Source organism: Petromyzon marinus, chromosome 43, assembly GCF_048934315.1.
Source record: "Petromyzon marinus isolate PM22_M1 ecotype Great Lakes invasive population chromosome 43, UKy_Petmar_22M1.pri1.0, whole genome shotgun sequence".
Lineage (NCBI taxonomy): Eukaryota > Metazoa > Chordata > Hyperoartia > Petromyzontiformes > Petromyzontidae > Petromyzon > Petromyzon marinus.
Window position 1 is genome coordinate 1,395,723 of NC_133709.1, and position 15,343 is coordinate 1,411,065.

Sequence of the window (15,343 nt, forward strand, 5' to 3'; positions counted from 1 at the left end):
CCTGTTTAATGGAAGTTTATTTTCCACAATCTCTCCTGATTGATCCGAAAGTCGTCCTTATTCATCGTCGTCGTCATCGTCGGCCATGGTCAATCCACTGGTGGATGAATGCCTCCCCCGTGGGTCCGCTGTCGTCTCTCGCCATCATAGACTGTGATGAGCCCTCGATTTTTGGGTTTTGACTTTGGTCATTTTTTTAATTAATATTTTTTTATTGCATGACCTGAACCATTTCACGAGACAAAATACATTTCACTCTCACACAAAACGGTGCATCGCACCAGTTACGAAGCGGCCTCCTTAAAGTTGACAACGCAGATGCACTTGTGAGGTCTCATTCGTTTCGTCTGATCCACGAGAGGGGCAACTGCCATGTCTCGCATGCCCTGCTGTAGAGGCGTTCAATGCTCGGCAATCAAACCAAATGTTTCAACTCTCAGAGATAAAAACACCAAATTTATAGTTGCTTTGGTGCCACGGGCACAGCACTGGTACTAATTTAACAGAGGACATCTCGCTGGGCGTGAGAAGTCGACTCACGGAATTACGGGTGGCTGCGTTTCTCCCATCCCCGGATTTCGCGTGGAATCAACCCACACTCCAACGGGTGTTTAACCCCGCGAGCCACCCTCCGCCACCTCTCTGAGGCCTGGGATTCGAGGCTGCGCTTGACACCACTTTGGCACGTTGACAACGGGAGACATTGACGCATGATCACCAGAAATAAATCTTGAGTGAAATAAAACAAAAAATTCCAGCAACGCGCGAATGTTTGCGTTTTGTCCGTAACTCTATCCCGTGAAACATTACACCCTCGAAGCACAAATGGTCTCTTCTTTGGGTGGTTATTAAAAGATGCCAAATTTGAAATGACCATGATGTACCCAAGAGCTTCTATAGAGAGGTTTGGATTACATAACATTTAGGAATAAGGTGAGCTTGAATTAGCATTGGCACCGTGCTTACTGCAATTTCTATTAACGTGGTTTTACATTTCAGCCAAATGAGGTGGCATCATCGTGCTTGTTTGACAAGTGTGTTGTGTAAATCAACAATGTACGAGTTGTGTATCTGTGTAAAGGGTTCAGAGTTGAATGATTTAATTTATTTGTATTTAATTCCAAGTGAGGCCTCTGGTCTGCTCGGGTGTGTGTGTGTTTACGGTCTGGGAGCGAATGTAACGAACAAGGAAGCCAGCGCTACCACCGCTCGGTGCTCAGCCAAAAACATCGCCACTTTAATTTTCTGAATTGAGAAACGTTGACGTGCTCCCGATTATAAGAAGCCCCGAAGAGAAAGACACATCCCACCAAACTCTAGGATGGTGTAAAATATACTTTTCGTTTTTACATGGAAGAGACAGAAGTATTAAAAAAACACATGTATTGCCCTGTTATTTGTTTTCGGATGAATGGTTGTCATCGTGACTGTTAGGTTGGAGGTATAAATTGGCATCAGGTCAAAATCTGAAAATCTTTTAAACTTTTATCCACCGTTATTTGTCATCCACATGTCCGCCATCTGAATATCATGTACAGTAGAACTGCTCTTATCCGTGGCGATATGGGGGATGACCATCCCACATTTTATCTTACTTATCCATAACAGAGGTTTTCTTTGGGTTTGATCGCGTAAATATGAATGTGTCGTTAAACCCGCCACCACCCGACACAGCCAATTAGTAAGGTTTGTCAAGTAAACAAAAAAAATCATAGTTATTAGTTTACCAGTTTAGCACGCCGGTGTGTTAGAGAGTAAGCCCACGACAACATTTACAATTCGAGTAATTACAACCACCATCAGGCGACAGCCAGAGTTGATGTTTTGGTCTGAAATATTTATCTAGCTTATCCGTGTACCATTGTGGATAATAGGAAGAATAGGGGTCCTAGGTTCCACGAGTTTTTCGCGGTTTCGTGCTGCGTCGGTCGTAGAGGAGTTCCACCGTGACGCTGCTCCTTGTTTCCCCTTCACAGTGTGCCGCCTCGTGGAAAAACTCTCGCTGGCCAAGATGCCGTTCAAGAACGACGAGGTTATCGGTAAGGCGTCGCGCGCTCGAGAAGACGAGCGGCCGCTCGCTCGGCCAGCCATCGTTTGCATCAATGTACTTTGACACACGCGTACATTTTTCAAAGAGAGGCGGGGCTTTATTTTTCCCTCGATATTTTCCGCCTGGAACGCCGCCCCATGGGCCGCCTGGAAGTCAGAGATTGTCTGCAAAAGGCATGGCCACTTTAGTGCAAGCTGTGTCTACCCATAACAATCCTGCTTTACAGACGGCTGGCAGTGGCTAATCGACGACTGCCTCAAGAATCTGCAAAGGTTCAACAATCCAGACGGCATTAAGGTACCAATAACAACAACCCAGTAAACATCCGATGTTGGGCCAACTAGGCAAAAGCAAATCGATGTATAAATACGGAGCCATCTTTTTGTCATTGCGTTCTCGTCCATCGTTTGGCCACGGGGCCTCCGGTGGGCCGTAGGTTTTTTTTCCGCGGCGCCCCGGTCGGGAAAACCGGCGCCCTCCGTTCCCATCGGCTGTGTTCGGTGGGCGTGGCACCGTCTCGTTGCGCAGCGACTGCGATCTTTCCCCACGAGCAAAGGGGTTGGGTTAACCGTGCGAGCTCGCCACTTGTCTGTGCGGCTAATTGTCAGGCCCACGTTTATTCCGCTCGACCTCTTTGTTTGAAACCTTTGGCTTGGAGAGACGGGCTCGCGCACGTGCGCACGAGGCTGAGCTGCCAGCAGTGTTGTTTGTGTACGGGAGGAACCTGCCTCGGATGGCTCTTGTGTGTGTAAGCCCCTGTTTGTTTCACATCAACAAACACACACGCGCGCAGACACACGCTCGCGCGCGCAGACAAAGCACAGCCATTGAATGAACTTAATTGGATAAAAGCGTGTGTGTGTGTGTGTGCTGGCGGTGATATTCACGTTTGAGCCCATCATGCAGATTGTTGTCGCAAGCCTTTTGGCTCCGAGATAAGGAGCGTAAACCATCAGGAGCATAAACCATCACGCAAACTCCGGTCATCCTCACTGCGGCTTTTGGCTAACCATCGAATCAAGACGGTCACCACATCACGTGCTTTCAGATGCGCTTCTGAGGCTGTCTGGAATGCTCTTCCGTCCTATATCAGGAAGCCACCGGAGCAATGCACTGTTCAATCAAAATTGAAAACTCATTTATTTAGAACTGCTTTTTGTTTTTAGCTTGTGGTCCTTCCCCCCGCACCTCCGATTAGCGGGGTTGGCTACGTACGGTGCGAAAGAAGGTCAACGTGCATACGATGCATTCGGTTGAATTCGAATGGAACCCAGGCACAAAAACACGAACAATACCGATTGTACGGCCCGTGAGGCGTGCATCCGGTCGCGTGAGTAAGAACCGATGTATTATTGGTGAATGCCAATGATATACCAATGTTACGTGTAGGATAATGACATGAAAAAAAATGACACAAACTAGATGGAAACAAAATCATAAAGAGTACAGATGAGTTAAAGCTTTCGTGACTGCAGTAATTCATATTCTTAGCTCTTTCGGTAAAGTCACGTTAAAGGGAAACAATAAAATAATAAAATATCATCAGGTTTTCGCACCTGATGATGACCGTTTGTGTTATGGTCGAAACGTCGTGAGAATTTTTATTGTTATATATTTAATTATTTTATTGTTTCCCTTTAACGTGACTTTACCGAAAGAGCTAAGAATATGGAGTACAGATGAGTTAACACGTAGGTTTTCGCAGCCACTTTCATCAATCGTAATACATTTTTGTATTCGGCCACATAACCATCTGGCCAAATTGTGGCCGTAAGACTCTCCACCGCCTGACATAACCGATCTAATTAAATGACCAACGCGTACAAGCGTTTAGCGCGCCAATCGTGGTGGTCTCAGCTCACCCGCTGGTGGGTCGGAGAATGATTCCCGCGGACAAGTCTAGCAACAATTAGATGAGCGACATTTCGCTTTAAACTAGAAGTCGCGGAGGAGCTGTATCGCCTGGCGGCACCCGAAATCCATCGACGAATCTGAGTACAATTGAGGTGAAGACGAGGCAGCAGCTAGCGAATTCGCGGCTCGCGGATCCCCGCGTTGGGGGTGGATGGATGAATCGCGACGCCGCTAATGTTTGGCGTTTGGAAGCTTTTTCCCACAGCCGCGTTCACGGTGCTTGTTCGTGGCCAAGTAATTTGCATCGCTTGACAGCTGCTTGGAAGAGATGTATCAAAAGTACATTCCTATTCCGTCAGTATACGAGAGACAAACCATTTATCTTTTGTCATCCTTGAAAAATAATTACTTTGCGGAGCTTCGTTTAATTCCCCACCCCCCCCTCCCTGACTCGCAGGTCTGGCATGAACAGATCCGTTTGTTGCCGGTGCCTGAGGCTTCATTATTTTGCCGAGCACGGATCTCGAGTTTCCCTCCCTTCTCTCGTTTTCGGGGCCAAACCAGTCGAGTCCCCCCCCCCCCCCCCCCCCCCCCCCGAGTCGATGTCCACACTCTCCGGGCTTCGCGATGAGCTACCCCGCACCCGGACCAAGCCTCCTCCCACGCTGATGCCATCGCCGCTTCGCACGAGCATAGGTCTCGGAGTCGAAAAGCCATGGGCGGTTTCCTGCTCATACGAGCATTGAGGTGGCGATCCCAACGTTTTACACGGTGAGCTCTTGCGAATGGGACATCTTGATCATTCGGCAGCTTTTGCGATTGACTTTGAAAGAGCAAGTTAACTCTGTTGTCTGCCCGTGTCGGTATTAGTGGACACATTCGTGCGCAGTATTTGACTCTTTATAGTGGAGCAAATGTGGGAAATGTATTCAGAATCAGAATATGTATTTATAATGGAGGAATCTGATGAGCTATCAAGCTCTTTTTCACAGATGTCCAGTCAGGGCTCGGGGGTAAGAACGTTACAACAACAAATAGTACAAAAACACGATAGGAGTGCAAAGTACAAGAACGGTGAACAAACACAGACAAATACAACACTAAACCATCCCCATCGTACCAGGCAAAGCCCACTGAGGTACTAACGTATTGTTCAGAAGGGACCATGGGCAAAAATGATAGCTCGACAAAGTGGCTTATCATTTGGACATTTATATGGTGGAATGATTACAAAATTAATAATAACCTATGAACCCAGGGAAGCCACGCCGAGTCTGAAGATTCTTTTTCAGGAGGATCCGGTCTTGGGATTTGGGATGTCGGCCAACACCTAGATATTGTCTGTGGGAGGAATAAAACCCAGGCCCTTCTCACCTGTGGGAGGCACAAAGTGTTACCACTGCGCCACTAAGACTGTGATCGTAGGGCCCACCTCCAGCGTCCTATAAAGAATCGATTGTTGGTCGTGCACGCGGTGACGCCTGCGGCAAGAATGTCCGTGAACTTTCATGACTGTAAAAAAAACGGGCGTTAAAGGGGAAATAATTCAACACCGTTCATATTTTATTCAAAATAAAAAAAACACCCCTTTTGTTCTATGGCGTGCCGTTTGAGCGCACCTGTACGGATTACACACTCGTGTAAAAAATAAAAACCCCTTCTCTGCAATAAAGACAATAACGTAAGCGCGCAATTAAATAAGTAAACAGCTCGGGATCGATTAGCCAGTGGCGCCACAACGTTGTCGCTGCGCTCGGTTTATAATTTATTTCCGCCGAGTAATTACGGCCGCCCCCATTGTAGACGGGTTGCGCTTTCTTGTAATGCGACCTTTTTGAAAAATCCCAGGCACCGCAGCAATTAAGGCTAGGGCATTGTCCGAGCCGGGGAGGGGTGGGAGGGGGGAGCTGGGGGCAGAGGGGGGGGGGGTGCGGTGAGGGGGAGGTGCGGCAGCCACAATGGGGACGCGTCGGGAGCGGCAAACTCCGCGCCACTACCCTCGCCCTGCCCGGCCCCGCTCCTCCACGGAGCCCGCGATGTACAGGGCTGGCACCCCCACCCCCACGCGCGCGCCCTTGGGAAACGTGCCCGCCGGGCACCCTCGCTGGCGACTCGTCAGCTCGCACGCACGGGGTGCGGGGGGTGGGGGGGGGGAGCACCGCGCGTGGGATTCGTGCGCCGCTTTTGTTCGCTTCGCGGGCGGCCTCGCTCGGGATCGGCGGCGGGCGCCGGGGCACCTGCTAATTGGTGCCGATTGTTCGGCGAGCCAGCACGTGACGGTCGCCCTCGGGCCGGCCCCGGCGAGGGGGTGCCGTCTGAATAACATCACGCGACGGACAGCTGTGGGGGTCCTGCCTGGTCCCCTCCGTGGTGGCCGACGCCGCCGCCCGCCTCCGCCCGCGACATCGCCCCGTCGGCCAAACCCAGCCGCATGAATAATGCAGGGATCGGCGTTAATAATTCACTCGCGCGTCACAAATTCATCGCGAGCATTTTGCAATGAAATACTGCAGCTGGCGACAATAGAATGGGAGGTAAACGATGCTGGAATTAGATGTCTGCCCCTGTTAAGCCAGTCCGGCCCCGGGCTAGGTTACATTGACTCCGCCGCCGCAATTGTCCATTAGACTGCGTCGGGGACGAGGAAGGCGACGTTGCTTGATTCACCCCATGAACGCGTGGAGCGTGGTCCGATATTGAGTTTAAGGTGCTCGGTGTCATTAAACACGCAGCATGCCCAGCCAGCGTCTTCCGTAACCCGGCAATCTCGTCCACCCGTCGCCCCTCCACCGGAAAGTGGAAGGGCATTCAGGCCTGGTCGGTTAATGTCCCGCCCGCAGCAGAAACGCGCGTGGGCACACGAACACACTACTCTCGTCTCTTACGTGCGTGCGCCTTTTGCTTGAAGTAAAAGTCGGTTTAAATACCATTTACTTCATGTACCTCCTGTAGGTCTCAACTAATCATCCTGCCTGCCAGAGTGGATAACATACACAACGCTTTGTGGGAAGTAAGCAGTGAGAGTCCAGTAGAGAGAGAGAGAGAGAAAGAGAGACAGAGACTGGGCCCTGCTCTGTGATTATGCCACCCTCCAATACTCGCTCAGGGACGCAAACAGAGATGATCACCAGCCCATGCTGATTCGAGCAGGAAGAGCACTTGGATTTCACCTCCAGGTGTTGGAGGTGGCATCATCGGGCGACACGGATGGCAGTGTGAGCGGGGAGGTTCCCCGTGTGGTGCGTGACCGGGGCTTGCTCGCGATGCTGCTGCTGCTGCTGCTCCTGCTGCTCCTGCTACGGGCTAAGTGCACCGCCGTTCGCGCGGGAGGCAGGCGATGCGTGATGACCCCGTCTTCCGACGCGCTCATCGGAGATGGCTCTTCCGCCTGCCTCTATAGACGACGCGCTCGCGCCTTCACCCTCGCGTGCCCCCCAGTGTCCCCCCTCCTCCTTTTGCGCGCCGCTGTGGCTTGACCACGGTTCGGTTGCATTTCACCGCAACCTCGGGACTGAACCGCTCGTATCGAGTCTGCGCCGTTTTATAAACTGCACGAGTCAACTTTCGGACACGTTGAGTTCTTTGTCAAGAATATGTGAATTTTATCGCACGTTGATGACCCACGATGGCATTTTCTATTTATTTTCGGCATGTTTGGTATTTTTAGTCACGGGGCGGTTTACGTAACAAGCGTTAAAAGTGCCTCTTCGTTTGGCTCGGGTTACCGTTTCATAACTACAGGTTAGCGTGCCTACCGCGGTGTTTAACATTCGGTTCATTGTGCACGAATCACTATTGTAATTTACAAAAGTTATCTCGAATGGGAGATGTAATATCTTGAGTAATATCGATCGCCGACCTTTGGTGCCCTTCCTCCGCACCTTCGATTAGCACGGTTGGCTACGTACGGTGTTAAAGAAGTTCAACCTACATACATACGTATGTGAGAAACGACCGCCAAATGTATTTCTGCTGTGGTGGCCAGTAATTAATTTGAAAATCCGTCGTAAATATCATCCTGGCAGTAATCAAGGAGAAGAATAGGTGCATGTGGAAGATGCCAGGAATTTCTTGAAAGCACAGAGTGAGCGACTTGGAAATTTGGAAAAGAAGATGGCAAAGAAGCGAGCATGTGTGTGTTTGTGCGTGTGTGTGCGTGTACGTGTGTGCGTGTGCGTGTCCGTGTACAGGGAGCGGTAGTGTAGCGGTTAGCTGCGCTACGAACCTGGTTGCCCGGGTTCGATTCCCGCTCACAGCCAACACCAGTGAGGATTATCTGAACCGATCCTGGGCCTCCCCTTGGTCGATTCAGCCTCAAATGAGTCCCTGGTGCGACATGTAAATATATTGCCACTAGGGAGAAAAAGGCGGCCGGGCGTGGTGCTGGCCACCCACCCCTTCGTGTGCCGTGCCGGCCTTCATAGGTGCTCGCCAACAGCACTTGCCGCAATGGTCTGTTAAGACTACGTGGGGGATCTTCGTCTTTTTATGCGGGACAAGGAAGGGGAGGTTGCCCGTCTCACGGGGCCTTGGGCGGGTCGAAGTCGCGACTATGGCGGATTGAGACGGTTGTATTGGAGTGGCACCCGGTGGTGACCTCGCAACGGGGAAGAGACCTCGAGCCTCGGGGGTGAGACACCGCGAGGGGCGTTTGGCAACGACTGTGGGGGGTGCGGTGGAATTAACAGCATTAGCCAAGATCAGACGGACGGCTGTCACCTTTTCCACAGACCAAACCGAGCCGTATTTTTCAGGCCGCCAAAGTCTAATAAAAACTGTGCAGTATCCTGTAATGAAGTTCCACACGATACTCGTTCCAGATCTTGGCACAAATCAGTTCCTGCCACCGGAAACACCGGCGCCTGTCCCCGGACCGTCCAGGCCAAACCCGGACAGACCCGGGCAGCCGGCGACCCTAGCGCCGGCCCCGCGCTCGCGTGCCGCTCTCCTCCGACCCGTGCACGATGACCTCTCGATCTTTTTTACCTCTCCGGCCTCCTCCCCCCCCCCGCGTGCTCAGAAGACGGCACGGCGGAGGGGACCCGATTGGAGCCGTCTGCGGCCAATGGGCGCGCGGCGTGCGCGGAGCGTGCCGACCTCGTGGGCCCCGCGGCCTCGCGGCTTGGACGAGGGGGTCGCGGCACGCCGCTCGTGACTGAGCAGGGGGTGTTTTTCCACCGTCCGGTCGGTACGCCCCCGCGCCCGGCCGCCGCTGGAGCGGGCCGCAGCGCCGGCCGGCCTCCGCCACCTTCCCCTGGTTTGCCGGCGCGACCCCCCCCCCCCCCACCCCGGGGTCGCGGGCAGGCCCCATCGCTCGGCACGTCTCCGTCGTCGCCGCCATCGCCACTGTCGTTCGTTCGGTAGCCTCGGCTGACTGATGCGCCGGTCAGCCTGTTCCTGCCCGTTCCCAGCAGCGCCCCGCTCGACGCGGGCAGCTCAGAAATAGGCGCGCGTCGATGACATTTTGACAGCCTTTCAAGTTCGAGCAGCCGTGCCGTTTGTGGGGGCACCGGCAGGGTTACCCCGCCCACCCCCCCCACCACCATCACCTGCTGTGACTCGAGCTGTAACGATCGGCCTTTCATGCGCGTTTCGAGCAGGGTCAGGGCGGATCCGATCGGCGAGTGATGGTGGCAAAACAAGGAAACGCTGCCTGGCGCGTGCGTACACGCACGCGGTGTTCTGTGTTTTTATTTTTTTTCAAAACAAAGATGATGCAAGCATTCCTCCTGTACCCCACGCACTCAATAATGATGTTGTCAAGGCTTCTCCTTCAATACGGGGGGGCCCTTTCATCGTGGCAACACCAGGGATGTGATCTGCTACCAGGGCGGCAGAAATGTTGCCATCATAATAATAATAACATGCAAATACGTTGGTTCTTGTGTTTCAAGACACCTGTGTAAATGGGAAGTGTTTTAAGTGCAAACCTCGTCCCTCTGCACGATTTCTAGGGCCTCGGGAGTGAGCAGAGGGAAGGTGTGGGTCCGTGTTTTGAATAGTGGCAGGTTTATTATGAAGTTGAATTTGCACGCGCAGTCGTACGTACGGACACCTAAAGGCTGTAACGTAACATTACGAAATTGCATACTGGTTTTCATATTCTTGGTTCTTTCGGTAAAGTCACGTAGAAGGGAAACATTAAAATAATAAAAATATTTTTTATTTTATATTTGTATTATTTTATTGTTTCACTTCTACGTAACTTTACCGAAAGAACCAAGAATATGAATCCCTGCAAAATTTGGTTTTCATATCTTTCATATTTGTGCGATTAATAATAATTTACAGGCCTTTATGAGTCCCCTGCTGGATGAAGGACCGCCCATACTTCACGCTGGTCAATAGGGGGTTGGTGAAAGAGTGGCCCAGGAATGGTTCGGTTATCGTTTACCGCTGATGTTATCCACGGCCGGGAATTGAACTCGGGTTGTCCGGTTAGTAGCGCATCGCGCCAATCACTCCGCCACCGCTCTACCCCCAGTTTGTAACATCAGGATATGGTTTGCGCCTCATAATAATTAATTCACGCACATTTAGATTTGTAAATGAGCGTATCTTTTGCAGTTGTGTCCCGCTGACGGGCATCTTCAATTGTTCAGCGAACTCCTACGTCGCATTGTTTTTTTCCTCGTGCTCATCTTGAGCCCAGATTTTGTTTTACCCGGGGCGATTACAGAAGGGCGGCCTGCGATAGAAATGAAGCAGTCGCTGAAGAGTGCGCAAAGAAGCGTGCGCCATAGGAGGCGCCTGCGGGGGATTAGGAGACACGGAGGAGAACACGAGGATCGGAGAACAATGCAAATCGGAGTGAGCATCTTTGACCGCTAGGAAAAGTAAAGTGTGCTGCGGCAGGACACGGCGCTGTTCGGGATGACGGCATCGGTTCGGCACGGGGGATAGAGTGGTAGCCAGGGGCGGAAACACGGCCACGATCACGTGCTCCGAAGAGATGGAGCGATGAGATCAGCCCGTGTGCGGGTGGATTCTTGCAGCCTGTGACCGCGAGGGATTCGAACAGCTTGCCAGGTCCTTCATTCAGCAGTGGATGATAGACTCTGACCGATGATGGTCGTGACGAGTGTCATAATTAATCGTAGTTACCGAATGCATCGATGTGTCCCCCGCGCTCGATGCTTGTACACGGAGGCTGTTCAAGGAGATGTTCGCACGGGGAGATGCCGCCTTTGTGCAAAGGGAAGTAGAGGTGGAACAGATAGCCAGGTGCTGTCTGTCACGCATCCTTGCGTATTTCGTTCGTTATCATTGTTCTCCCAGTATTATTAGGGTATTGGCATGGATTATAATTTACATCGATGCAACTGTTTTGGCCCGAGCCTGGCACCAAGGCTATTATTATTATCATCACTTGTTTGCCCCAAGAAAGCCCTCGCCGAGTCTCAAGACTCCTTAGCAGGAGGGGCCTGCCAGGTTTTTCCGCAGTATCGGGCAATGCTGCTGCACGTCATCCCAGTCGATCAATCTGCAGTTAATTGTTTCAACGTCGGTATGTTTGCTATTTAGTTTTAAACCGTGGGGCTGTGCACATCGCAGTGGCATCCCAATGGCTCCCCCTGTCATCGCCAGCACGCGCCGGGCCCCGCTTACCCAATTCCTGCCTTCTGTGGCACGGCGCACGCACACACGGCATGCACACCACGCGCGTGCTCTGGTGCATTTCGCAGCCAGGCTGTCGGGAACTGGTGCATCCAACACGGCGACTCGAACCGGCGCTGACCGGGGACGCTAAACCCCTCGCGCGGTGTTTTGCCGCACGCACCGCCGCGGTGCGGGTGGGACGCACGCACGCACCGCACTCCTCCCCGTCCCTCTCGCGCTCGCTCGCTTGTCGCGGGCGAACCGCGGCGTGTGGCTGAACCGGAGCGCGGCCGGGGCCACGTGGTTCCGCAGTGCGGGCAGTTCACCTCGAGTGACCGGGCGCGCTCTGCGGCCAGAGCGCCCGCAAATGAAAACCACGCGCACACACACGGGCAAGGGTGAAAAAATGACGATTGTCGTTTGCATTTATAAAGGGCGCTTAAATATCCGACCTTGCATCGCGTCTCATCTCGGACATTCGAAAGACGCCCCCAGTGGCGGCTGTTGGCATCAAGTGCAAGGCAGCTCAGCACCGGCCTGCACAGTGGCCCGTTACTCTGCCAGTAGGAGGCGATGATTGGTGCTTTGTGCGATCCCAATTGAGTAAACGTGCGTAATTACTGCAGGAGAAATCGCAGCGATACGCTACTCCACTGCTTCTGACGCAGTTATCTGGCTTGACCCCACGAATGTGAAATTTTAGTTGTTGGCTCTGCATCTATATCAGCAGCCGTACAAAAGAAGAAGATTACTGGAGGATGATAAGTTGGTTTGGAAGCAAAGGCAAAGCGTGCGGGTAAAAGTTTGTGAACCGCTCCAGCGAAGACAGTATTTCACTGGTGCGTGCTGCCCGCGCTGACATGTGGTTCACAGACACTGTCGTTAAAATATTTCAACAAGGCCTGAAAAGTTCGGAAGAAAACGTGGAGAAATGCGCGCGCACGTTGACCTAGCCGGGCGTTTTAGAAACGCGCAAGCCTGCAACGATCACAACGTGCTGTTGAAGAGTGTGAGATGATGACGGGTTGCTAGTGAAGCAAAGACGAGCTTGCAGGTAAAGTTTGTGCACCGCTCCACTTAATTCTAAACAGATTTTTGCGAGAGATTAGCGCTGCTTCTGTGGGGCGCGGAGCGATGCCTATCGGCGCTCGCCGCGTGCCGGCGGTTTCTAAACAGTGGCGGAGGATGCTCCGTTCTGGGTAGCGGTGGCGCTCGCCTCACGGAGGCTCCTCCACACCGGATCGGTCCGAGTTGGCGCCGCACGGGCAGCCACGCGGTCCGTGGGCGCGTGGAGGGCGGGGGGGGCGGCACGGGGCCGCTGCGAGCCGGCCGAGGCGTTGGCGGCGCCGTGACCTGCCGCCGCCCCTGCTGCTACCGCTGCTGCTACCGCGCGGGGACGGCGATAAGCAGCGCCTCTCCCAAGCAGGCCGATAACCGTTAAGAAACGGGCTCCAAACGACGTTAATTTATCGACGTAATTGGGGAGTGCGTCTGTGGTTATTTTTATAACTGTGGAGACATCATTTCCTTTCATCATATATACTCACCGTAATCTATGAGGTCACCCTTTCTCGTCTGATGCCTCCGTAAGTCTGCAACTCCGTCCTGCCTGCCACCTATTTGCGCCAAGGCTCGTAAAACCAAAATCTCTCTCCCTGGCCCTTCTGCATAGCACATGAATAGAGAAATGCCCTTGCCTGAGATGCCACCTTCTGTATATGTTTATTTTAAGGTCACGGTGTTATTGATGAGCATGTTGCTCGATATATTTAATATAAGTTAGAAACCTTCCTCCACTGAAAAGCATGACCTAATGTTGTAACTTATAGTACTCTGCTATGCCTCTAAGAGCATGATGGTTTATTGTTGGTATACAGTGAGGGAAAAAAGTATTTGATCCCCTGCTGATTTTGTACGTTTGCCCACTGACAAAGAAATGATCAGTCTATCATTTTAATGGTAGGTTTATTTGAACAGTGAGAGACAGAATAGCAACAAAAAAAATCCAGAAAAACGCATGTCAAAAATGTTATGAATTGATTTGCATTTTAATGAGGGAAATGACGGAAAAAAGTATTTGACCCCATCTCAATCAGAAAGATTTCTGGCTCCCAGGTGTCTTTTATACAGGTAACGAGCTTAGATTACGAGCACACTCTTTAAGGGAGTGCTCTTAATCTCAGCTTGTTACCTGTATAAAAGACACCTGTCCATAGAAGCAATCAATCAATCAGATTCCAAACTCTCCACCATGGCCAAGACCTCTCCAAGGATGTCAGGGACAAGATTGTAGACCTACACAAGGCTGGAATGGGATACAAGATCATTGCCAAGCAGCTTGATGAGAAGGTGACAACAGTTGGTGCAATTATTCGCAAATGGAAGAAACACAGAACTGTCAATCTCCCTCGGCCTGGGGCACCATGCAAGATCTCACCTCGTGGAGTTGCAATGATCATGAGAACGGTGAGGAATCAGCCCAGAACTACACGGGAGGATCTTGTCTGATCTCAAGGCAGCTGGGACCATAGTCACCAAGAAAACAATTGGTAACACACTACGCCGTGAAGGACTGAAATCCTGCAGCACCCACAAGGTCCCCCTGCTCAATAAAGCACATATACATGCCCGTCTGAAGTTTGCCAATAAACATCTGAATGATTCAGAGGACAACTGGGTGAAAGTGTTGTGGTCAAATGAGACCAAAATGGACTTCTTTGGCATCAACTCAACTCGCCGTGTTTGGAGGAGGAGGAATGCTGCCTATGACCCCAAGAACACCATCCCCACCGTCAAACATGGAGGTGGAAACATGCTTTGGGGGTGTTTTTATGCTAAGGGGACAGGACAACTTCACCGCATCAAAGGGACGATGGACGTGGCCATGTACCGTCAAATCTTGGGTGAGAACCTCCCTCCCTCAGCCAGGGCATTGAAAATGGGTCGTGGATGGGTATTAAAGCATGACAATGACCCAAAACACACGGCCAATGCAACAAAGGAGTGGCTCAAGAAGAAGCACATTAAGGTCCTGGAGTTGCCTAGCCAGTCTCCAGACCTTTATCCCATAGAAAATCTGTGGAGGGAGCTGATGGTTCGAGTTGCCAAACGTCAGCCTCGAAACCTTAATGACTTGGATAAGATCTGCAAAGAGGAGTGGGACAAAATCCCTCCTGAGATGTGTGCAAACCTGGTGGCCAACTACAAGAAACATCTGACCTCTGTGATTGCCAACAAGGGTTTTGCCACCAAGTATTAAGTCATGTTTTGCAGAGGGGTCAAATACTTATTTCCCTCATTAAAATGCAAATCAATTTATAACATTTTTGACATGCGTTTTTCTGGATTCTGTTGTTATTCTGTCTCTCACTGTTCAAATAAACCTACCATTAAAATGATAGACTGATCATTTCTTTGTCAGTGGGCAAACGTACAAAATCAGCAGGGGATCAAATACTTTTTTTCCCTCACTGTATAAACTACTGCAATAGGCGTTATAGATCGTGATGACGAGTCTCCAGGTCTAAGTTATTTCTCCTAAAGTGTAAGTAATCTGGATTTGTAGATGGCAATACTCATAAGTGCTAACTGAAGAAATGTCACTTTAAAACTTTCAGTCAGAGAACCATAAAAACAAAATGAAATACAAATTAAACCGAATCAATATATGGATTCACATCAACCCTAAGCGGTTGTTATTGTTGTCGACTTGACTTAGGCTGTGACTTAAATAACAAATTCTGTCTCAAGTAGCACGCTGGCTCTGTGTGCTCCCATACACAGGAAACGATGTCACCTTATCTCTAATGGCGCACGCACGGTAGCAGACAGCAGCTAGAA

General features: G+C 51.2%; 1 protein-coding gene across 1 annotated transcript in view; it reads left to right on the forward strand.

Annotated features, from left to right (window-relative positions):
- The window catches only part of TBCD (tubulin folding cofactor D), a 124,357-nt gene that overhangs the window by 87,413 nt on the left and 21,601 nt on the right, over window positions 1–15,343 (forward strand). The window contains exons 24-25 of the mRNA XM_032970076.2: window positions 1,977–2,039; window positions 2,277–2,347. Of these exons, the coding sequence (XP_032825967.2) occupies window positions 1,977–2,039; window positions 2,277–2,347 (134 nt within the window). The remainder of the gene's footprint in view (window positions 1–1,976; window positions 2,040–2,276; window positions 2,348–15,343) is intronic.